Source organism: Sceloporus occidentalis, unplaced genomic scaffold, assembly GCF_023333645.1.
Source record: "Sceloporus occidentalis isolate IW3139 unplaced genomic scaffold, rSceOcc1.0.p SCAF_182, whole genome shotgun sequence".
In the NCBI taxonomy this organism is placed as follows: domain Eukaryota; kingdom Metazoa; phylum Chordata; class Lepidosauria; order Squamata; family Phrynosomatidae; genus Sceloporus; species Sceloporus occidentalis.
In genome coordinates this window covers 812,172-838,339 of record NW_028317162.1, presented here as the reverse complement: position 1 = coordinate 838,339, position 26,168 = coordinate 812,172, and the positions used below count along the sequence as shown (strand labels likewise).

Here is a 26,168-nt window from a genome sequence, read left to right as displayed (position 1 = left end):
TCCTTTGCCATCTGTAAGACCTCAAATTTTACTTGGTCCCATTGCTCTGGAATGCCTGACCCACTCAGGCCCCGTATAATGTATAATGTACATTATGGAGGGCCAGCCAAGCTTCTCCTGCAGCAGAAGCTCACGGTGGATGGACCTTCTTAGCGAACAGTGAAGTCAAGGCGCTTAACCACAATTCTACCTTTTAGACCCCAGAGTGCCTATAACCTTCAGGAGATGGTGGTCTTTGGGATGCAATAGGAAGCATGTTGTATGATAAAGCCAGCGGCTGACGAATCACACGCGTGTGGCCGCACACTGCGCTCTTACATACAGGAGGTAGCCAGAATCGGACCCATGAAGTTAGATAACGGCAGGTACAACGCATGAGGTGCACCGGCCCAACGGAGGAAAGCAGGAGAACAAAGAGAAGACAAAGTAAAAGCTGGACTCTACTCAACGCTTTCCAGAGACAGCAAGACAGGGCAGGGACCTTCACCAAGGACACAGTAAGCGTAGGCTGAGGAACGGACTAAGAACGTCTTAGATGAGCAGACTCCTCTCAACCGCCTCCTTTCAGAATACTGGAACTTGTTGCCGTATCCATCATGCTTCGTCTTTTCAAGACACAATGACGTTTAAGTTTTAAGATGGAATAATCGCAGTTATTGCCCTAAAGGTATTCTGAGGCTCAGCTGTCGGAATCTATGAAATGATTCGCAATTTGTGGATAAACAGTCGAATCAAGTATTTGTGATACGTTTGATATGTTTTGTTTTCGGCTATGCATTAGTTTCATTAATCAGACCAAAGACTGGAAGAAGCACAGCGCATGGAAACGGGGGGGGGGGTGAGATTCAGGGGTATAAATCGAACCAATTTGGACAATTCTTCCAATGCTGCTGTAGCGGTTAATCACGCCGGCTCTCTGCGCTGCATAATGAAAAGCTATTACTGGGATACATTAGCACTTAAGGCTGTAAGATACATGCCGTGGGGTCCCATCAGAACGTGAGATGAGGTCACACTCTAGTACAGTGTGTAGGAACTGGTATATCAAGCGTTCCAACGACGACCACATAAAGGTCGAAGAAGAGTATTACCGGCCAAGCTTCATATATAAAGGTAGATAAGATACCCTCACACTCCTTAGTACTGTGAGCAACATGGATGAAGGTGCTTGCCCACCAAATCTGTCTAATAATCATCCACCAGATTAAATAATGTAAAAATCTAAAATCAGATTTCCGGAGAGCACAGAGTCTCGTTGGAGCATCATGATCATACCCCTGATGACGCAAAAAATCTGGTAGATCTGTGGATTATTATTACTATATTACCGGCCAAGGATGCTGGAGACAAGCCAGATCTTCAGGATACCACGAAGACACACGACATGGTTTCATTTGTGTTCCTTAGAGGAAAGATCCGGCAGGATAACTGGCCTCCAGAACCCAGCTCTTCTGGATGATGAGGACTGTAGTCCTCCAGGAGGCTGCCACTCACGCCGTCCTGATATTTGAAACGCACTCTGTTTTGACGATTATAGTTTTTTTTGTGTGTTTTGTTTTTCCAACTGGATGATTTGGATTTGTCGTCTCCCAGCCTTTGATATTTTCATTCCTTTGTAATTGTCGCCTGACATCTGCTATGCGGCTTGTCAGGCGATGTAATACTTTTTCAGAGCACATCTGATGTCGGACGTCTGCTCTGAATACAGAAAAGCAGACGTAATGTGATTGGCTGCAGGAGCAACAGAAAGAACCAATCACAGATGGTCTGCTTAAACTACGGAGCAAAGCTTCGGGATCGCCCAACTTCGTAACTGTACATCGTCGCCTAAACCACCCTTATCTCTGCACAATAAGCTCCGCAGCAGGGAGGAGAGAGAGATTTAACTTCATGCGTCGATAGATTTCACCGTAAAAATATCAGTAGCCGGGGAACACGCTGCCGGCTCGACTTGAATTTTTGCCCTCTATTACCAAAACCACCCAAATCCGTAGGGCAGACCGGATTTTCTCCACGGTTTACTTGGCATTGAGACTATTAGAAATGTCCAGCTTTGGGCCGCATTACTTCTGCTTTTTTTCACCCATTTTTCCTCTCTCATATAATCCTCCGTATTCACACTTATCCCGCCACCTCCGTGTCGAGCAGAGGAATTACTTATCCCCACCAACTACCCGCGAACGTGGTGTTTATATAACATGTCAAAATCAGTCTAATCCTTCACGAGATCTGCGCTGTCTCCTTAATACACTTAATAAATTTCAGTGTCAAACCCCCTCGGTGATTTATCCATGGTAACGTCATGTCTGCTGGATGGATAACCGCGTAATGCGAGTGATTTACAATAAGGAGCTGAGCGCTGCCGGATTCCATCTCCTAACTCGCAGCATCGAGCTGCTGAATGGGGCAACAAGTCCATTGTTATTAGATATCTTGTTGAACGTCATGTCATACCATGACCCATAGTTCTCCACATCGCTCTCAACGAGACGCGACCCTATAGACCCCCGCGGTGTAGTTTAGAAGCCTTCAACACCTTTGGTTAATCAGATATATAATTGTAGTTCATCCAGAACTAATATTTTGTTTATAGAGCTGTAGAAAAGCCCCTGCAGCCCCCCCATGTACATCCCCTCCATGGCATAAGAGCCTTTGAGGAACCCTCGGAGCATGCCATTACTATCGGCGCTCTCTGCCTCCCCGAGCTGCCCACGCTCTGGTGAAGACGGATAATGTGAAACACAGATTAAAGCTCCACTTTCGCCTGTTCTATTCAGACTCCGCTGCAAACAAACTGCGGCATTAAGGACAAGAAGCTATAAAAACAGAAGGAAAATGATAAAAAAAAAAATACATAAGTTTAGACGCGGAGAAGCAGAAGTGTCGGAATTCATTGAGCGTTTAAATCCATTCTCCTTCCGCTGGCGGCCGGGGATGAAAGCTTTGGCTCCATGGTAACCTCAATGCGGAATAAATTCATTTACATTTATGTTTAGTATTTTGGGTTTTTTTTTCTTCCCAGCAAACCTGTTCAAAAAACACATACCCCCATTACTAACCAAACATTTACTTTACAATAAAGATGACATCTTTCTCCCCGGTGCCAGCCTGCAGATAATAGCGCGTCTGGTGGTGATTGATCACCGGCTACTTATTAAGATCATCCTCTCTCTTCAATCTGTTCGGGGTAGTTGGGGTTTTTTGGGGGGTGGTATGTTTTCATCAGGTTGCACATTTTGCTCCTGCAGCCTCCTTTGTGTCAGTGTGGCAGACTTACGCACCCTATGAGGCTCACATCATCCCATTATAACATCACCCACGCTTATCCCAGACGCACTTCATTAACTCAGAGCGTGCCTGGCGTTTACTAATGACCCGCCAGTCAGAATGCATCAAAGTACCGCAAGTAACGGGGGGGGGGGGGGAGTGTAAAAGGGTCTAAACCTCGCTTAACCTGCCAAATGGGGAGTGGTGTTCTGATGTCTGTGTATTAGGAGGGGAGAGGTGGGTGTTCTGATGTCTGTGTATTAGGAGGAGGGGAGAGGTAGGTGTCCTGATGTCTGTGTATTAGGAGGAGGGGAGAGGTAGGTGTCCTGATGTCTGTGTATTAGAAGGAGGGGAGAGGTAGGTGTCCTGATGTCTGTGTATTAGGAGGAGGGGAGAGGTAGGTGTCCTGATGTCTGTGTATTAGAAGGAGGGGAGAGGTGGGTGTTCTGATGTCTGTGTTTTAGGAGGAGGGGAGAGGTAGGTATCCTGATGTCTTTGTATTAGGAGGAGGGGAGAGGTAGGTGTTCTGATGTCTTTGTATTAGGAGGAGGGGAGAGGTAGGTGTTCTGATGTCTGTGTATTAGGAGGAGAGGTAGGTGTCCTGATGTCTGTGTATTAGGAGGAGGGGAGAGGTAGGGGTCCTGATGTCTGTGTATTAGGATGAAGGGAGAGGTAGGTGTCCTGATGTCTGTGTGTTAGGAGGAGGAGAGAGGTAGGTGTCCTGATGTCTGTGTATTAGGAGGAGGGAAGAGGTAGGTGTCCTGCTGTCTGTGTATTAGGAGGAGGGGAGAGGTAGATGTCCTGCTGTCTGTGTATTAGGAGGAGGGGAGAGGTAGGTATCCTGATGTCTGTGTGTTAGGAGGAGGAGAGAGGTAGGTGTCCTGCTGTCTGTGTATTAGGAGCAGGGGAGAGGTAGGTCACCTGATGTCTGTGTATTAGGAGGGGGGGAGAGGTGGGTGTTCTGATGTCTGTGTATTAGGAGGAGGGGAGAGGTAGGTGTTCTGATGTCTGTGTATTAGGAGGAGGGGAGAGGTAGGTGTCCTGATGTCTGTGTATTAGGAGGAGAGGAGAGGTAGGTGTTCTGATGTCTGTGTATTAGGAGTAGAGGAGAGGTAGGTGTCCTGATGTCTGTGTATTAGGAGGAGGGGAGAGGTAGGTGTCCTGATGTCTGTGTGTTAGGAGGAGGAGAGAGGTAGGTGTCCTGATGTCTGTGTATTAGGAGGAGGAGAGAGGTAGGTGTCCTGATGTCTGTGTATTAGGAGTAGAGGAGAGGTAGGTGTTCTGATGTCTGTGTATTAGGAGGAGGGGAGAGGTAGGTCACCTGATGTCTGTGTATTAGGAGGGGGGGAGAGGTGGGTGTTCTGATGTCTGTGTATTAGGAGGAGGGGAGAGGTAGGTGTTCTGATGTCTGTGTATTAGGAGGAGGGGAGAGGTAGGTGTTCTGATGTCTGTGTATTAGGAGGAGGGGAGAGGTAGGTGTCCTGATGTCTGTGTATTAGGAGGAGAGGAGAGGTAGGTGTTCTGATGTCTGTGTATTAGGAGTAGAGGAGAGGTAGGTGTCCTGATGTCTGTGTATTAGGAGCAGGGGAGAGGTAGGTCACCTGATGTCTGTGTATTAGGAGGGGGGGAGAGGTGGGTGTTCTGATGTCTGTGTATTAGGAGGAGGGGAGAGGTAGGTGTTCTGATGTCTGTGTATTAGGAGGAGGGGAGAGGTAGGTGTCCTGATGTCTGTGTGTTAGGAGGAGGGGAGAGGTAGGTGTTCTGATGTCTGTGTATTAGGAGGAGGGGAGAGGTAGGTGTTCTGATGTCTGTGTATTAGGAGGAGGGGAGAGGTAGGTGTCCTGATGTCTGTGTATTAGGAGGAGAGGAGAGGTAGGTGTTCTGATGTCTGTGTATTAGGAGTAGAGGAGAGGTAGGTGTCCTGATGTCTGTGTATTAGGAGGAGGGGAGAGGTAGGTGTCCTGATGTCTGTGTGTTAGGAGGAGGAGAGAGGTAGGTGTCCTGATGTCTGTGTATAAGGAGGAGAGGTAGGTGTTCTGATGTCTGTGTATTAGGAGGAGGAGAGAGGTGGGTGTTCTGATGTCTGTGTATTAGGAGGAGGGGAGAGGTGGGTGTTCTGATGTCTGTGTATTAGGAGGAGGGGAGAGGTGGGTGTCCTGATGTCTGTGTATTAGGAGGAGGGGAGAGGTAGGCGTTCTGATGTCTGTGTATTAGGAGGAGGGGAGAGGTAGGTGTCCTGATGTCTGTGTATTAGGAGGAGGGGAGAGGTGGGTGTCCTGATGTCTGTGTATTAGGAGGAGGGGAGAGGTAAAGTCTTTCTGTATTTACTCTCTGTTATTTACCCCGCTCTATTTGCTTGTTATTGACTTTTTCCCTTTCCTGACACTTCTTGTCTAATTGCCGCAGACCTCTGTGAATTAATTATTGTTTTATCGCAGCTCTTACATTCTTGCTCCTAAAATCCACTTTTCCATTTGCAATCACACTTCTGCTTTGTTTCTCTAATTATTGACAAGAAAGAACAGGCCTGGGGGGGGGGGGGGTGCAATGTACCCTACCACGCCAATCATAACCGAACACTAACCTTTAATAAGCCTTAACATGCGTGGCTTAATCAGTTCCCTATAACGTGTGCTGTGTGTTACGTGAACAACATGCATGTAAAAGATCATGTAAAGGCTACTTATATTCATGACTTATTATTATTATTATACGCCATGGGCGATACAAGGTAGCAACTGCAGACAATCTGAGGAGCCAAACATTTGCCCAAGAACATTTTTACAACTCGTGGTTTGCCCCGTTTGGCCCGCACGTAACACTGTCCTACTTCAATCTGAATGGGCAGACCTGGTTTCTTTATGTTTTAGGGTCACAACAATTAGGTTCTACATGTGTTCCGTTCACTAAGCTTACATCGGCTGTGCCGGAATGGAGCGACTTGGCCGTTTATCAAAGTCAACTTGACCACTTCTCAGAAGGACTCGACCAAGGTCAACCTCACTGCCAACTTGTAGCAATTTGCTGTGGAAAGCATAAGAGTTTGTTTTGTAGTCGAGCTGAAAAGGGGCTTCAACCTTCCAAATCAACTCAACTCCTTAGGAGGGACATCATTGACCCCAAACCCCAAAAAACTCAGTAAGGATGGCAGACTCAACGGCCAATGTTGACACACAAAAAAGACTTGGCCCCCGGCTGGCATGACCAACATGACAGCAATCAAGCCTCAACATCCAATGTGACGGTTGACTCAAATGACTGATTCAACCCCCGGCTGACGACCAATATGACGGCAATCAAGCTGAACTCAACAACATCTTGATGATAACTCAAGCTAACTTGACCTAAGACTCATACCGTACAGCCTTCTACTCAACTCAATTCTTGTGAACAGAGAAGATGCTGTTTTTCTTGTCCAATAAAGTTACATTGGAAGGCGTCACTGAAGCATCAAGCTCGGCAAAGTTAACCCTTTTTACACACTGCAAAGTAATATATTAAAAAAGGAAAATGCGTTTGCCGGTCCATCTCTCTTACCTAATCCGCGCTTCTCATATTTGGGGATTTAATTAGCAAGCTCTGTTCGTGTAGTTACACAATGTTTAATTAGATGCAAGATGCTCCAGGGAACACAAAGATATCATTGCTCTGTTTTTACTAGGTTGGCACGAGGACCCAATTACTGAAACAGTATTACTAACGGCCGTGGGGGAAGGGAGTACTAAACAGATCTCTGCTGATAATAGTCACATTTGGCACCACAAACATACCCCACACAAAATATGTCACATAGGCTTCAGAAAATATCATCATCCACCCTGTACTGATTATTATTATGCATTGTACACAAAGCTCTGAAATTCAGGTTGGAGATACATTTCATTGGGTCATGACTGCTCAAAGAGTCTCACGAGATGCCTTCGGGTCATGGACAAAGGTCTGGCTCAACAAGCGAGGTCAGATCCCAAATTCAACCCATGTGGATCCATGTACTCAACAACATGGTATGAATCCACCTGAAGGTAAATGGGACACTTGACTGTTGAGGGACATCGTGGATATGGGATTCAGGTCATCTTGGTGTAGGGTCTTTCTGCAGTACTTGGGGACACCACAGAAAATAAAGGTCTAGCCAGCTATGGAACTCATGCGTGGGATGCCTGATCAACATGTCTACACATGAGACATCTTTTAATTACAGGCAATGTTGCTGGCCAAAATTCTTAATAAGAACACTGAACTCCCAATAGGACATAAGTTGGGATTCTAACTTCCATTGTCTTCATATAGTCCTGCTCCGTAAAGAGCATTGTATATGCTTTATTAAGCCTTAATGTATATATCAGGGGCGTCCAACATGCGGCCCGCGGGCCAAATGCGGCCCGGGAGACCTCGAGGTGCGGCCCGCGTAAGATCGGCAGCAAGGGCAACCGATCTTACGCGGCCCGCACCTCGAGCCCTGCTACAACAAGAGCCCTGCTAGTTACCTGTGGGAGGGTCTTTTGTACTGCATAGAGGAAGCGGAACCCAGCAGAGTTCACGTGACATCACATGACTCTCCTCCAGTCCTGCTTCCTCTGTGCAGTACCAGAGAACGCAGAGGGAGGCCAAGCCCCCCGCTGAAGTCTGTGAGCGGTGTTTGAATGAGTATGCGTGATTGAAGGAATTAATCTGTGAATGAATGAGTATGTGTGTGATAGCATAGATGTGTAAGTGCTGGAACCTAGGCATGATGGGACTGTGATTGCTGTTAGCAATCACACTCCTATCATGCCAAGTCAGCCAGTACATGCTGAAACCTAGCTAGCTGCCCCCTTGTGTATTGATGCTGCCAACAATATGAGGTCTGCACATCACTTACAGCCACCCTGTAACAACATGTACTGGCTGACTTGGCATGATAGGAGTGTGATTGCTAACAGCAATCACAGTCCCATCATGCCTAGGTTCTAGCATTTACTGGTTGGATGTGTAAGTGCTGGAACCTAGGCATGATGGGACTGTGATTGCTGTTTGAAATCACACTCTTATCATGCCAAGTCAGCCAGTACATGCTAAAACCTAGCTAGCTGCCCCCCTTGTGTATTGATGCTGCCAGCAGTATGGGGTCTGCACATAACTTACAGCCACCCTGTACTGGCTGACTTGGCATGATAGGAGTGTGATTGCTAACAGCAATCACAGTCCCATCATGCCTAGGTACCAGCATTTACTGGTTGCCTGGGTATGATAGGAGTGTGATTGCTGTTAGCAATCACACTCCTATCATGCCAAGTCATATTGCTATTTTGTTTTGTCCAATTGTGGTGTGTTACCTACTTTTATTAAAAATGTTAGTTTTTATTATTATTTTTAAAGGTGGGGGGTCATTTTCGGTTTTGGCTAAGTGAACCGTGAATGTTTTGGTCCAGAATTTTCATTTCGGTGTATCCCTAGAATAAATATTTCATTTTTAATTATCCTGAATTTGTAGTCACAACACTTTCTAGGCCCAGAAATCAGTGCGAGGAAAAGTAAAGGTTTTGTGTCATTTACTTTATTTTAATCTGCATATCTTATTAAAGGCCATATTTTCTCACAGTGAAAAATGAGTGCGGCCCGCACACGTATAAAATTCTGATGAAGTGGCCCACTGCAGAAAAAACTTGGACACCCCTGGTATATATGGTTATCGCTATATACACAAGATATTTTCATACGTATCAATTGCTGGAAGTGAACGTTTGCGAGCTGGATACGCTGCGCCAGCGTACCCGGCAATCACTTCCGTTTTTGTTAAAGTCACTCATCAAACAGCAATTAACATAACAAACAGGCAGAAGATAATTAAAGAGGAAGAGCAGTGCCCTGAGGAAATGGGATTTTGGAACAGCCCCAATCGGCAGCATTTCCATAGTTATGGGACAGTCTGTTTTATGGCACAGCTCTGGTATTCTAGAACCCGAGACACTGCTGGCATATACTAAACAGGGCTCCCCTTTACCCATGTGAGATCAATTCCACCCCTAATGCTGGGGACCTAGAACAGCAAATTGTAATTACCTAATGTGTATCAGAATAAAGACACTTTGGCTGGGAGGCAATTGCATGATCCCATTATTCTTTCAGTAAAGGAATATAATTGTTTTGATTAATTCCGAGATTTTCAGCTTGTGTGTCTGGTATGGGGAACGGGGTTAAAACAGTCTGGATGGTAACTCCATCAGGGCATGACGGGAGTCATCAGCAACTTAAAAAAGTTGAATTCTAGGGCTGGTGAAGGATCTCCCTCTAAAGCAGAGTTATAACTAGAGTTATGACACCAGCAGGTAACACCGGACCGGATCTGCAACCAAGATCCCAGCCCGTCAGCCATGAGCATCACACGGACACTACATAAACATCTGGAAAAAAGAACTGCCCGTTGATGCCGGAGCGTGTTTTGCATGCCCTGTCAGCTCTGCGTGGCTTTGCTCTCCTGCCTCGCTGGAGGCATCCACTTGGTAACGAGCCGCGGACAGATGTGGAGGTTAATGCACTCGCATTGTGTAATTACATATTATGCTAATGCGTTGCCGGCTCGAACACCATGACGGGAGAATTACCAAACTTCTGTAAAGCAACAGGGTAGTAAAGCTGGTAGTTCAGCTGTAGGTCTGTGTATGGCTCCCTCTGACTTACTATGTACACCTTCCCCACCTCTGCCTGGTATCAGTTCCAACGAATACTTAAACCTTTACAATGTAGAACAGTCTGTTAAAATGAAAATAAATATGGCATTTGGTTAGGGCGAGGGTGTGTATGCTGTAAGCGTGTGTGTATGCGTTAGCGTATGGTGTTAACGTGAGTGTGTGTCAGAATATAGTGTTAAAGTGGTTATGTGTAGGTTAGTGTGTGGTGTTAGCATGAATGTGCGTGTTAGAATATCAGGGGTGTGCCTAGGGTTAGTAGTGCGAGGGAGAGGAGGGCTTATATATGTGTAACCGCATGGTGTTAGAGTGAGTGGGTGTTGAAATGAGTTTGCTATACGGTTACAGTGCAAGGTATCACTACTTGCTATACGGTTACAGTGCAAGGTATCACTACCCGCTATACGGTTACAGTGCAAGGTATCGCTACCCGCTATACGGTTACAGTGCAAGGTATCACTACCTGCTATACGGCTACAGTGCAAGGTATCACTACCCGCTATACGGTTACAGTGCAAGGTATCACTACCCGCTATACGGTTACAGTGCAAGGTATCACTACCTGCTATACGGCTACAGTGCAAGGTATCACTACCCGCTATACGGTTACAGTGCAAGGTATCATTACTACCCGCTATACGGTTACAGTGCAAGGTATCACTACCTGCTATACGGCTACAGTGCAAGGTATCACTACCCGCTATACGGTTACAGTGCAAAGTATCACTACCCGCTATACGGTTACAGTGCAAGGTATCACTACCCGCTATACGGTTACAGTGCAAGGTATCACTACCCGCTATCCGGCTACAGTGCAAGGTATCACTACCCGCTATACGGTTACAGTGCAAGGTATCACTACCCGCTATACGGCTACAGTGCAAGGTATCACTACCCGCTATACGGCTACAGTGCAAGGTATCACTACCCGCTATACGGCTACAGTGCAAGGTATCACTACCTGCTATACGGTTACAGTGCAAGGTATCACTACCCGCTATACGGCTACAGTGCAAGGTATCACTACCTGCTATACGGGTACAGTGCAAGGTATCACTACCTGCTATACGGCTACAGTGCAAGGTATCACTACCCGCTATACGGCTACAGTGCAAGGTATCACTACCTGCTATACGGTTACAGTGCAAGGTATCACTACCTGCTATACGGCTACAGTGCAAGGTATCACTACCTGCTATACGGCTACAGTGCAAGGTATCACTACCCGCTATACAGTTACAGTGCAAGGTATCACTACCCGCTATACGGCTACAGTGCAAGGTATCACTACCCGCTATACGGCTACAGTGCAAGGTATCACTACCCGCTATACGGCTACAGTGCAAGGTATCACTACCCGCTATACGGCTACAGTGCAAGGTATCACTACCTGCTATACGGCTACAGTGCAAGGTATCACTACCCGCTATACGGCTACAGTGCAAGGTATCACTACCTGCTATACGGCTACAGTGCAAGGTATCACTACCTGCTATACGGCTACAGTGCAAGGTATCACTACCTGCTATACGGCTACAGTGCAAGGTATCACTACCTGCTATACGGCTACAGTGCAAGGTATCTTAATGGACTGTCACAGCTGCTGCTTCTATCCAGCATCAGGGAACATTTCAAACTGTCACTTACTATTAATGACCAATCTCTCAGCGTGACACAGGAAAGATTTTTGGCGGAGGTGCATCGGTGAAAATTGAAAGCGATAAACAGAGTGGTGCAAAACAAAAGAAAATAAAAATTACACTTTTTGGAAAATACAACACTGCCACCCAAAAGCCAAATTAAAGAAAAAAAAAACCAAATACACGAGAAATTAAAAATAACAGACCTATAACCTCAGTATGCTGCAGCCCTACCACTCCAAGCTGATTTTGGACTACAACCCCCAACATCCCAGGCAAAGCAGCCGAGGGAATCCTCTCTGTAGATAATACGCCCTCTACATGGTTAAAGTGCCGGGCAGATGTCCTGAGATGGTAAAACCTCTCTAGCAAATGCTAATTACACGTGACTTTTCCATAAATGACAGGCGGACGGGATGCAATCAGCATCTTCCGGGGAGGCGGCTGCTCGGACATCACTAACTAAATTACCCCCAGGAAGCTCATTTTCACCTCCCAGTCACCCCGGGATAATACCGACCCCTTCATTATCTACATTCTCTAAGGGAGAGCGCTACAGCCAATACTAGTGAGAGGTGTAATGGGTTAATAGATTAAACCTCAGGAAAAAAGTATTCTCGTGGCAATTAGCGCTTAAAGGGGCTGCATATTCTTCATGGAAGCAACCAGTCTGTGCAGCCCCTTTAAGCGCTAATTGCCACGAGAAAGCACCTTAAAGGGACTTTAAAGGGAGGAGGTCCCTTTAAATTTTTCTAGTGCATGGGGGGGTCCTGCAGAATCTTCCCCATATGCATTTGCCCCCCCAGCTATTTTCAGTCCATGAGATGTGCTTCGGCTATTAACCCACTACATGCCTCTGATGACTTTTCATCACTAGATGTGGCTCGTCGTATTCCGCCAGGAGCCTAACCTGAGCTTCAGCACCATGGTCAGCTCCACTGCCAGACAAGAGCCAGTACAGAGCAGTGTACAGCAGGAGCGCAAGCCCACAGTTTACCAGTGAAAGACCCATGCTCAATAGTTAACGGTTAGATAAGTGGAATAGCCTCTCAGTAGAAGTGGTAAAGGGTAACACAGTGAGGGTATTAAACATTGATGGGGGCAGGGCATACGGCTCCTGAATCTAAGACAAGACCAACGACTGATTAAGGTTTGAGTCTTTACAGCAGGAGGAACGGGCGACAAGACGGGGCAGATGGAAACAACTCTTCATCCTTTGCTCCAAGACACTCTCTTCTGATCAGAACGTCTTTGTTACGAGATTAACTTTATCCGTAAACCTCACACTATCTTTATTTGCAAATAATGCATTTTTTAAGGGGGGGGGGGAAACATCCCTAACAGTAAAAAGGCCTGTTCTCAGTTGCCCAAAGCTCTTTAAACTTCCGGAATCACTGAAGGGGTAAGAGGTGAGAAGGGCGATGACAACTTGGTCCACAGCTTCTGCATGCAAGATCACAATGCAATGTCACACTGCACATTATACACAAAGTATTTCTCTTTTCACCCAAAATATCTCATGTTTCCCTGTTGGATATCCAGTCTTCCACTTCTGGAACATCCCCTTTCTGACCTCCAAATCTAAAGGCGTACCAGATCTTCTAGGAGCCCCGATGGAGGGGGAAACTGAAGTCTTTAAGGAGAAAAGAGGTTCAGCCAATTCCTCGTCAGACCCAATTCTTACACTTTGCTGTGTTTTTAAATGATTAAACCCATTAAGGAATGGTGAAACAGATTCAATAAAATGAATTAGGTTAACATGAAAGGGAGTGCATTTAATGTTTTGTCTAAGTGGAACGGCATCTTTAAACCGCTTTGCGATGCACAGAAAACGGACTCACTTCTGGGGTGTTGGTGCGGAAACTGTTTAAACTTACAGGCAGTCATAAAACACACGATGGGTTAATATTTAGCACCTTATACCTGGGCAGAAAAAGAGGACAAAAAAGTAACAAAATACAAAGTAAAACCACAAATGAGGGCATTTTTCATCCGTTGCCATATACCATGCGTGGCCCCGAAGGCCAGGATATCCTGTTTAAGGGATGACGACAGAAGAGGCAGGAGACGAGGGAGCGGAGGTAAAGGATAGGTCAGAGGAAACAAAATCAAAAGAATCGAGACATTTGGATTTTATTCTTAAGGTTTTTAGAAGAGACGCGCATTCATTCACATCTAACGCTGCGCTCAGCACTCACACGCGTGTGTCTTCCGGGTTCTGCGGTCCAACACCGGAGCCGGGCAAAGTCAACAATCATCTTCGTCTACTCTATTGCTGGTGTGGTCCTATATCATCCCTGAAAATACCCCAAGAAGGGGTAGACTTGGATAATGCCGATGTTAGGAACAGCTACACTGCTATAGCACTTTGGAGGAATCTTGGAGATCCTCTGATTGTAACAAAGTCAAAATAGAAATCTTGTAGAAGGTCTAGGGCAGGGGTGCTCAAACTGCGGCCCTCCAGCTGCTGCAGGACTACATCTCCCATAATGCTCCTTCAGCTAAGGGGCTGGCTGAGGAGTATGGGAGATGTAGTCCTGCAGCAGCTGGAGGGCCGCAGTTTGAGCACCCCTGGTCTAGGGGATGAAGCCTTGAGGGGGAGACTCTACCAGGGTGGAAAGAGTTTGGAGGAACCTGCGATGTATGTCTGATATCCAGGGTTTCAGCACCACGGCCAGCTATTAGATTAAGGTTTTAGCAATGGGCTTCTCGGGTCTTGAACAGTTTAGCTGCTCTGGGGATTGAACCGTACAGCACACGCAGAGTAGATTCGGACGGGTTCAAGTGGCCAATGCATATTACCTCCGACGACAAATGTTTGTATCGGAGGAAAAAAGGGGCAAGAGAGAGACTATAACCCAATCATCTGTAGAACAAGCATGTCTCAGCAGACGTAAGAATCCATTACATAGCATCCCAGAGGACCATAAACACCGATACTTGGGTTAAAAAAAACACACACATTCATAAACACATCCTGATATTATGAATCAAAACCCATTCATTAACATTAATTGGATAGATAGATAGATAGATAGATAGATAGATAGAATGTTGATTTTTGTTGATTGTTCAGAGACGGCAGTCACCTAACTAAAGTCAGATTGCCCCTTTAATCTACTACTTCTGACCTCACTTCCAGTTAACTCTTCTACGACCTAAACACTTTACCAGCTCTGGATTCCTCCCATTTCGCCCAGTCTTTCCTCCACATACTGCGGCATTAGATCCCACCAATCTCACCGTTGCCAGACCCTATACGGGTTTCCTATTTTTTTTTAAGCTCTGTTAAACATAACATTTTTTCAAGATGTAATTTTACACGACCAGCACAACTCCTCACCGTCTAATGATCGTGCTTTCCCATCGTCACACAAATGTTTTAATTCCCCCATTAGAATGCATCTCTGCTTCTAGCAAGCTGTTCCTTTAATCCATCCCCCCTCCTCTAAGGTAGTTTTAGCATTACCCCGGCTTCCAGATTCCGAGCCCGCTCAATGCTCCAAGCAATTCCCTCACGTACCATGTACACTCTGCTATTCCCCCTCGCCCTTTGTGGCAGATACGCAGATTAAGGTCTCCGAGGAACTCTACCCGTAAACACATTGAAAGTACGCGTCCCCCAGGAGGTACCGTGAAGTACCCGGGCTATTTGGAATATGTGTGCAAACATGAAAATACACATCAGAGATTATTGAGCTGCTGAATGGCAAGTTGGCAGCATGTCTGTGTTTGTCAACGGGATAAGACCTCATAAATACCAGTGGGGATAGAGTTACATGGCATAAGTGCCCTCGGGACACAAGGGTGATGAGACCAAGATGTGTCTGGATAAGCTGAAAGCTCTAGCTCCCTATACATTATCGTATAATAATAATAATAAATAATAATATATATTATTGAAACGTTGGAGGAAGAAGAAGAGTTCCTCTTGAAGTCAGCGCGTTGATGCGGCCGGCAACGGGATTAAAAAGGGAGGCTTGGATGAGCAAAGACTTGTTATGGAGTTTCTATCGGGCCGATGAAAAGCAATGAAGCATTTTATGATGTGACCACTAGCTGCTGGGATCGCTACACGGCAATTTAAAACCTCTTGAGAAACATCTTTTCAATCATGGCCAGCCTAAGCAATGTGCGTGATTATTGAGAAAGGTTACGGTCATTGCAAAGCTCCTATACGACCTTCTCCCGACGGGTCCGTGATCATCGCACTGTAATTAAACAATCTCCAAAGCGTTATTCCGAAAGTTTTTTTAGTCTCTCTATGGCCAAAGCCAGATTTCATAGGCAATAAAAAAAGTCTTAGAATTTAGATTTACAAAAAAAAATATTGCGCTTATTTAATAAACGGTAAGCTTTGGGTATTTAAATGAGAACACTCCTCATTACTAGTATCAGATAAAGAATATGTTCTCAAGAGTCTTAATCACCTACCCGGACTCTCTGACTGATGAAAGTCTATGGAGGAACGGACTTCATTAGCATTGCCATAAAGCATCAGCTCAGTGTGGTGTTGGAGCCGGGAAAGTCACCCCAAACATCACATGACTGACAACAATGGCGGCCTCCAGGTCGAGATAAAACCAGGTTTCTGTCAATGCCCACCTACTTTACTTTATGCAACTCTGAGGGGGTTAATACTGTATACAGCACTGTGGTTTATGCTTGGGAGAAAATTTGTCACCCCATTATACCACTTTAACTCGGTAAACATATATAGTTTGCGACTCTGGTGGGATCCGCCCTCCATTTCTCTCAGCGTTTGACTTTTCAATTGGAACTTGCTAAACTCAGAGAGAAAAATCTCAGAATACCCCATAAAGCATATATAATAACAGGGATCGTTTAACCGGCAGAGATCGTTGGCAGGTTTATCCTCTTCTCGTTTGTCTTTTTTATTATCACAGCCAAGAATTGAAGTGGCAGAAGGCCGGCACACACTGTGGGGTGTTATAGCCAAGAGAAGAAACATCGAGTCCCAGATGCTTCCACGCGATTCCTTCCTCAGATGAATCCTTTCAGTGCCAGAGAAACCAATAACTTGTTTTACGCATTGAGCCATGTCTTCATATGAAACATCCAACACCCCGATACCCCGGGGTTACGAGCTTCATGCACCCTACCGTTCAAAAGTTTGGGGTCACTGTGCTGTTTTCATGGAAAACAAGGACATTTCTGACTGTAACATAATTACAAAAGGGTTTTCCAAAATTAGCCTTTTAAACGTAAACTAGGATCGGGAACACATTGGAACACAGGAGTGATGGGAGTGATAAAGGGCCATTGGAACACAGGAGTGATGAGAGTGATAAAGGGCCATTGGAACACAGGAGTGGTGAGAGTGAAAAAAGGGCCATTGGAACACAGGAGTGATGGGAGTGATAAAGGGCCATTGGAACACAGGAGTGATGGGAGTGATAAAGGGCCATTGGAACACAGGAGTGATGAGAGTGATAAAGGGCCGTTGGAACACAGGAGTGATGAGAGTGAAAAAAGGGCCATTGGAACACAGGAGTGATGGGAGTGATAAAGGGCCATTGGAACACAGGAGTGATGGGAGTGATAAAGGGCCGTTGGAACACATGAGTGATGGGAGTGATAAAGGGCCATTGGAACACAGGAGTGATAGGAGTGATAAAGGGCTGTTGGAACACATGAGTGATGGGAGTGATAAAGGGCTGTTGGAACACGAGTGATGGGAGTGATAAAGGGCTGTTGGAACACATGAGTGATGAGAGTGATAAAGGGCCGTTGGAACACATGAGTGATGGGAGTGATAAAGGGCCATTGGAACACAGGAGTGATAGGAGTGATAAAGGGCTGTTGGAACACATGAGTGATGGGAGTGATAAAGGGCTGTTGGAACACATGAGTGATGGGAGTGATAAAGGGCTGTTGGAACACATGAGTGATGGGAGTGATAAAGGGCCTCTGTACGTCTATGAAGAGATTCCATTAAAATTCAGCCATTTCCAGCTACAATAGTCATTTAAAAAATTAACCCCGTCTGCGCTCGATTTCCAATCCAGTTCATGTTATTTTAATGGACTTTTAATGTTTTTCTTTCAAAAGCAAGGGGATTTCTAAGTGACCCCCATCTTTTGAACGGTGGTGTAAGTTTTATATGAGTAGCCATCACTGATTCTCTTGGCCAAGTCCCACGTCTTGATCTCCAATAAGATCACAGAAGTAGTTTTGGCGTTAGACCTGTGAAACCCATCTGGTTGAATGTACCGACCCACTAGCGATACAAATCATTAATCTTCCCACCATTTCACTTGGCAGCAAGACCCTCTCCTCTTAATACGGCGCATGATCCACTATCCCTGGAGGCTCTACAAACCGCTAGAGGGACTGATTTCTCTTTATGTTCCAGGGCAACTTATGATGGAATCCTATCACCTAACTTATAAAGGCAGAGAAAGGGCTGATGCATTACTGATCGACACCTAAGCATGCTTAATACTGGACAAAACAAAAGGCCAAAAGGGACAAAGGCACAAAATGCCAAGGACCATATTGGGTTGGATGTTTTATGGCAGTAAATTGTTATCTGCACTTAAATGTTTTATTTTCCGCAAATCATTGGACACATATCTAGGTGGAGGACAGACCCAATGATATTAACTACCCCGACGCTGTGAGCTCCCTTTCTTCTGCTCTACAGAACTCCGTCCAAGACTTCAGTACAAAGTTCTGAGTTCACAAAGCGGAATAAAAGCCGCCGCTCTTCCATTGACCTGACCGCTCCTACAGTTCTTTTCCTTCCGTCAGTCCTCCTGCTTGCTGCGTATTGGAAAAGCCAATTCACTTCCAAAGAACACAAAAGGGACCGGGTTTTATTCTCTTCTCAGTTTTTTTTGTTGTTGTTAAAACCAGGTGAGTTCCGGTTCCCTTCTCTAAAGCGCATTACGGCAAACGCTCTTCCTCCGGCTTTCTGTTCATTCTGATCGTCGCTGCTATCTCGTTCAAAACCTTTCAGAAAAATTGGGCACGGAGCTAGGCTTTCTTACAAGTACTGAGGATTAGAACACTTTATAATCTCATCAAACAGGACAAAGCCTGCGAAAAGTGCCCAATTCAGAGGAAAAATTACTGAGAAGAATCAAAAGGTATCTCTAACGCCGTCTTATTCTGAGTTTCTCTACCTTTTGGGATTTAGTCACAGGAACATTCGTTTTTGTGACTGGGTAAAGGATCTGTAAGTATCACAGCCGATTATTTACCCTAGTGTGTGTGTGGGGGGGGGGGCAGAACTAAAAACATTAATTAATGAAGGGACATGAAGACCCGTGAGATTTTTGGACCCTGTTCAGAAAGTTCTACAGACACGAAGAAGATGTCTTCAAGGTCCTGCATATGCTGCCCACCATGATATCTGTGCCTGATCTGTACATAAACTAAAATAATCTATTAGAAACCATTATGTTCCAACCTCTATGAGACCACAGCCTGTAACATCTCTGATCTACCCTCATAATCCCTTATACAAAGTAACGGAGATGCCTCCCCATCCAACTGAAAAGGTCACAAGTCTTTCTGTGACTGCAATTAACGAACACCTTGTTCTAATTTGCTGCCGAAGGCCGTGAGGACAGTAAATCACAAGAAAAAAAAACGATTTTCCATGCAAGGATAAATAAAGAGGTGCGGAGGCAGTCCTTGAGAGAATGTCCACGGCCAAATGGATGGCACACCGCGATACTGTTTGGTAATTAGTTACAGGACTCACGGTCAATTGAAGGTGCCACGGCCATGTTTTCAACGCCTCCGGCCAGACAGAAAATATACACCCCGAGAGACGCTGTGGGAATTCTTCACAATGTGCAACCGGAATGACAGTAGAGGGTCAACCAGAACCGGTGACCAGACCCATTTAGCGTTTCTTTACTGGGAATGCAGAATAAATGTTTGCTGTCTATGTAGGCAAACCGAATCTAGAATGTAGAGAGAGCCATGGAATGAAGTTTTGTTTCAGATGTATGTTGAATATACAATAGATAAGACCTCGATAGTTATTGCCTCATGAGGAATACAACAGGCACATTTCTAAATGTCCTGCCTTTTTGTTTACGTTAATGACTCTATGAAACTTCATCTGCAGATGTTTGCAGCCAAAACGTGGGCGCAGTCTGCTACTCTGGCTATTCATGGTATTGCAGTTTTGGTAAAGAGGCTTTAGCCTCCTCAAGTCATCTCATTCCACATTGTGAGGATCAGACAGCTTCCCTCAGACAGTTGGAAGAAGAGAGCCCCAAGAACCCAAAACATTAAAAGGTCGTCTCTTTATTCCAGCACATTGCTCCACAGCGGAGATACCATCAGCCTTTAGTGCCCGGAGGCCACCGACAACCTCATATCGGTCTTATGGCCCTGCGGATACAACATGGCAATTCTTAGGTGTTAGTATGAATGGTTGCCGGTACTACAGGTGGATGGTAACCCAGCTCTCGGCTGTGCTCCTGCATGGTATATGACATCATAGGATGCTTGCCTGTGTAAGAGGAGCCTCTACCTATCCGGATGCTCAGCTCCCGGTCCTCGTAGCTCAAATCCTCATCCTTCTCCTTGATGGGTCTAGCGTCGTGGTTCTGGGTTGCAATGGCATATGGATCATCCACCACGCCCTGTCAGAAAGAAGGGAAAAGGACAAATTTAAACTCAATATAACCATATAAGGCAAAACATTCTAGAACTGACATGTCTGTTACTTTAACACGTTCAACCTTCAGAAGGCTTTGTGAGTTAATCAGATAAATATTATGCCAGGTGATACTTTTGTTTGTTTTGCTATGTTTTTAATTATGAAATGTTACCTTTTTGTAACACACACTTTCTTTTTTAACGCCGAAAAGAAACCATTTTGAACTACGGAAGACCAACTTTCCACAGGTTGCAAAACGGCGACGTTACAAACCAAGAAGCTCTTTTGGGAGTAATTGTGTTCGCAGAGGACCGTTCCACCGCTAATGTAATGCACTTCCTTCAATAGGAGCCAAACCGGAGGAAAGGTATTTGTGCTGTAAGGAGTGCTTTGGGATTTATAAAGTTTATTTGGCAGTTATATAATCAGCCTATGTCCCCGGATTTATGGGAGTCACGGTTCACCAACAGAACACATCACGATACCCCAAGTTTGATTAAACCAATAAATAAGGCATTATTCTACTGATACATTAATCAAATATAAACACCTATTTAGCACCACAGGAATGTAACACTATGTAACGTGCAACAGAATTGCTGACACCTAAGTCCCCATCTCGCCCTTTCCTTATCTCATATGTGGTTTCTTTTCACCTCTCACACCTTTCTGTCTGCCTGGGAAGTCCCATGGAAAAATTATTTTCCTCTTTGAGCATAAACCCCAGCGCTGTATACAGTAATATAACCCCCCAGCGCTGTATACAGTAATATAACCCCCTAGCGCTGTATACAGTAATATAACCCCCCAGCACTGTATACAGTAATAACACCCTAGCGCTGTATACAATAATAACCCCCCAGTGCCAGAAACCTGGTTTTATCTCATTTTGTTCCAATAAATTCCCTTTATCTGCAGACCTGGTGGCCGCCATTGCTGTCAGTCATGTGACTTTCCCTGCTCCAATCCCACAACGAGCTGACGCTTTATGGCAATGCTAATGAAGTCCGTTCCTCCATAGACATTCATTAGTCCCCAAATACAGATGTTAACGTCATGTTGGCAACAATTCATAATGAATCCAGTTTAAATAAAGGAGAAAAAGCACATAAAAAAATAAATAAAATGGATACACAAAAAGTCGATATGCTATAATCACTAAGCATTTCAAGAAATGCGTCCCTTGTTTTACCTGACTAACAGGGCCGGCCTGACAATGGAGCCGAGTGGGGCAACCGCTCCAGGCGGCACTTTTGAAGGGGCGGCACTTTTCCGCCCCAAGCCCCTTTTTTTTTTTTTTAAAGCGAAAGAGAGAGAAAGGGGCGCCGAGTGGTTTTCGCTTACCAAGCTGTCAGTACCCGCTCGGCGCCCCTCTCTCTCTCTCTCCTCTGCGGCGAGTCTCCCTGTTCGGTCTCGGTGCCGGCTTGTAATGCTGAGATTTCCGGCGCTCAGCATTACAAGCCGGCACCGAGACCGAACAGGGAGACTCGCCGCAGCACTGCTGGAAGGTAAGTACAAGGGGCGGGTAAGGGTAGATAATAGGAAGGGAGGGAGAGGAAGGGTAGATAATGGGGGAGGGGAGGCAGGGACGGAGGGAGAGGAAGGGTAGATAGGGGGGGGGGGGGCATTTTAAAATTCGCCCCAGGCAGCATTTTGCCTTGGGCCGGCCCTGCTGACCAATGTTCTCTCGTTTCATCATATATTTCAGCAGTTTATTAACGATCATAAAATCTTTCATACAGAAACATCTACTAAAGTTATCACTTTTCCCTATATATAAAAGAACAGCTACAGGCAGGTGGAAAAACTCAACAACGCTCCAAGGAATATCTGCGCAAAGACCATTAACCTTAATAAAATATCAATGCCTGCCCAGGCTGACCACCGTCGGAATTCTGAAGCGGTCCCTAGCAGTGAGCAATATGATTAGGAAGCCATAATTGGAGCGATGGACTCCTGCTTGCCGTCTGTAAGCAATAAAAATTGGATGCATTAAAATGCGCTATGGATTGTGTAGATCCCTCTAATTTAGCTATTCTTTTATCTGTTGTAACTTTTTTTTTGTTCTTTTTCCTCGGTTTCCTAGACGTTCCTCTGGCCTTGGGAGTGAATAAATCTAATTAAATTACCGGGGCAGCTGCCTGATTACAGCCGAAAGTCTGGCTCTTTCCACACAAAAAGACAAACTGTAAAATGTTTGTCTTCTTCTTAAGCCACTCTGACCATAAATAATATCAATTAAATTACAGTTTTAAAGGGAGCGATAAATGAACATAGCATGAAAGTGATTATATATATACGCACGCACATACACACTACCAATTAAAAGTTTGGGGTCACTCAGCTGTTTTCATGGAAAAAAGGAGATTTCTGGCTGTAACATAATTACAAAAAGGGGTTTTCTAACCATCAATTAGCCTTTTAAACTTAAACTACGATCATCGAACACAACGTGCCATTGGGACACAGGAGTGATGGGAGTGATAAAGGGCCATTGGAATAAAGGGCCATTGGAACACAGGAGTGATGGGAGTGATAAAGGGCCATTGGGACACAGGAGTGATGGGAGTGATAAAGGGCCATTGGAACCCAGGAGTGATGGGAGGGATAAAGGGCCATTGGAACCCTGGAGTGATGAGAGTGATAAAGGGCCATTGGAATAAAGGGCCATTGGAACACAGGAGTGATGGGAGTGATAAAGGGCCATTGGGACACAGGAGTGATGGGAGTGATAAAGGGCCATTGGAACCCAGGAGTGATGGGAGGGATAAAGGGCCATTGGAACCCTGGAGTGATGGGAGGGATAAAGGGCCATTGGAACACAGGAGTGATGGGAGTGATAAAGGGCCATTGGAACACAGGAGTGATGGGAGGGATAAAGGGCCATTGGAACACAGGAGTGATGGGAGAGATAAAGGGCCATTGGAACACAGGAGTGATGGGAGGGATAAAGGGCCATTGGAACACAGGAGGGATGGGAGTGATAAAGGGCCATTGGAACACAGGAGTGATGGGAGGGATAAAGGGCCATTGGAACACAGGAGTGATGGGAGTGATAAAGGGCCTCTGTACACTTAAGTAAGGGTATGAAATGTAACATTTGAACAATCATTATCTACGGGCACCATCACATCTTCCCTTTCTCAAGGGTTTAACAAAAAAAAAAAAAGATTTACTCCACTTCAAGCTCAATGAAGCCAATACAATTAGGCACTTCAATTCCCATCATGCTCCCTTTTTCACCAATGCTCTTCTGATGGAAGGACGTTCGATGGATTTGAGGGGAAAGACTGCTGTTGGCACTTAGGCGGTTACATTGGGAACGCGGAACACCCATGTGCCTTGGCCGAGCACCGATGGCAAGTCTGCTGGTAACTGGAGGCTCCCAGTTGAACCGACCAGTGGTAACTCTAGTAATGGAAACAATCCTGCTTTTTGGGTGAGGGGCAGAATTACTGAATATAATCCTAGAAATCGCCCTTTAACCCTTTAGAACTGCATTGTAAGCATGACCCGCATTTCGCTGCAGACCCGTCTTGCACTCGTAGGGTTAACAGACACATCCGACCGGCTTGGCGGCTTGTCCGTCCATAAGTGGTTCTTTCTTCCTTCTCAATGAAAGGTGGAGGCGGTAAATAAATTGGATTTTCATCTCCGGCATTAGCCTTAACAGTTCCTGACTGGTGCTATGCCTATTAATTGCCGGAGTTGAAAGGCCAGCCCCGCTCGGCGACCTTGCGACTCAATGTATACGGCTCGTTAGCGGCGGAGAGACCAGGAAAACGGCCGTTATTTAGGTCTCGCTGAGAATCTTGCATCTTTCAGCTCTTTTTATAACAAGGAAAGATAAAGCTTCCTTTTTAATCCCGGCCTTCATTTCACTTTAACTCTTTAAATGGAAATATAAAGGCCGTTAGAAAAGGCTTTATATCTTTTCATGTAAAGTACAAATAAAATATCATTATAAAAGGGAACATTTGCAATTTTTTTTTCTTTTTAAAAGAAATTTCCAATCGATTGTTCAGTAAATTAATGTCGGATTATGGTGTTTTTCCTAATGAGGATGACACGCCAAAGACATTTAAATATGCTTGTGGCTGGCTAAGCCTAGCTGGGACTTGTAGTCCCACAACAGCTGGGGATCTACATATTGGCTGGCAGCATACAGACCATTGTTCCTAAGAGCTTACAATCTAAATTACTGCTGTTAAACATGTGATCCCCCGCCCATTCCTGCTGTTACTAAACTACCAAGGCCAGGACTCGCATCACGGACAGACAGGCAGCTAGAAAGGAGAGAGTCTTTGTACCGAGAGAGCAAAGAGACACTCGGAGCACGGAGAGCTTATCACAGCAGGATCTGGGCTGAAAGACATAAATAAAAGCCTAAACACAATGGCGCGGTATTACCGTACAGAGCAATTCCAATGGAACAATGGCGTCCTGGAAGAGGCATTGAGTAGCAGAACATGACCTTTTTCTGAAAAGCCATCGCTGGCAGCCGTCTCCGAAAGCCGCTTTTTGAGGATCTTCAGAGGGAAATGCCAAGGCCTCTGTCGTCCTGCCTGGCATTATCACCCGTCCGAGACGTCCCATTCACCTCCGGCTGCAAGAGACGTCAACCTGATCTCTGGGAACCGGGGGAGACCCGACTGCTCGCTGCGGGACAAGCCGTGGCCTTTGAAAGCCAAAATCAAATGGAAGGTGGGAATAACCCTTTAACAGCAGCCTTACAAGCTATAATATCTTCAACAGAACCTCAGCGATCCCTGCAATAAACACCTCGCACGTGCTCTAGAACAAGAGCTCATAATCTAAAACTAGGGGGTCAGAGGCTTATATGCAATGTAAGGAAGTAAGAGAGCAAGGGTGGTACAAAAGTGGAACAACCTCCCAGCAGAAGCGGTAGAGGCTAATGCAGCAAGAGGATTTAAACATACATGGAATAGGCATACGGCTCCTGAATCTAAAACGAGACCAACGACTGATTAAGGTTTGAGTCTTTACAGCAGGAAAAACAGGCCGACTAGACGGGGGCCGAGTGGGCCGGTCTGACTGCAGATTCTATGTTTCAGTTCAGGGGATACAACCAGTTGACTCCATGAGCCTTCCAAACGGAACTCAGTGTTTCAAGGTTAAATGAGGCTTTTAGGAAAGTTTATCTTGAGCTTCACCCCAACACTATATAGCTATGCCTTACACGATATAGTTGGATTATAATGTGAGTGTGTGTGTGTTTATATATATATATATAGCATATTTTAACCTGTAAACATAGGTTTATTCCATGAACAGAACTGTAAAACATGGGATTTTTGGGAAATTTGGGGAAAAGAGCAACCCCCGGTTGCTATGATACAGCCTAGAGAAAATATCATTTTAATTATTCACATGAATATAAAAATAAGTATTAATGTGAAATGCAATTAACTGAAATTAGCTAAATACCTGCGGCCCCTGCGCATAAACCAAAAATTCTGAAGACTCTCATCAATATCGCGTTCTCTTTCCATCCCATAATCAGTCTTTTTTTCTTATTTATTCCGAGATGAAGGGGGATCGTTTTTCTTGCTGGCGTTATAGAAAAATCTATTTGATTTTGTATCCTCCGGCAAACAAATCTATTGTGTGTTTGAACATGTTGTAATTCATTGTGTTCTCTTCCGAATTAGCTCTTATCACCTGCAGAAATACGGAACAAAGACGCGGGCGATGAAAGATTTAAAGAGGAGCCGTCACCGTGGCGGATTTATTATAACTACATTTATTTCCTTAAAATAAACCCGGACTTGTGCTTTTTTTGTTTCGTCATCAGGACAATTCTTTTGGAGAAGAGGGGACGTTGAAATGAGTGGCAAAGAGTGGCAAAGCCGGCATATCTAATCAATTTCTGGTCCTGGAGTTCCCTCCCTTCTTTCCTCCGCAGTGTGACAAAGTCTGGACAAACAA

At 45.2% G+C, this 26,168-nt stretch overlaps 1 protein-coding gene across 1 annotated transcript in view; it reads right to left on the bottom strand.

Annotated features, from left to right (window-relative positions):
• Positions 1-26,168, bottom strand: part of LOC149278734 (zinc transporter ZIP11-like) — a 77,266-nt gene that overhangs the window by 24,256 nt on the left and 26,842 nt on the right. The window contains exon 4 of the mRNA XM_089501811.1: positions 20,070-20,202. Coding sequence (XP_089357937.1) covers positions 20,070-20,202 — 133 coding nt within the window. The remainder of the gene's footprint in view (positions 1-20,069; positions 20,203-26,168) is intronic.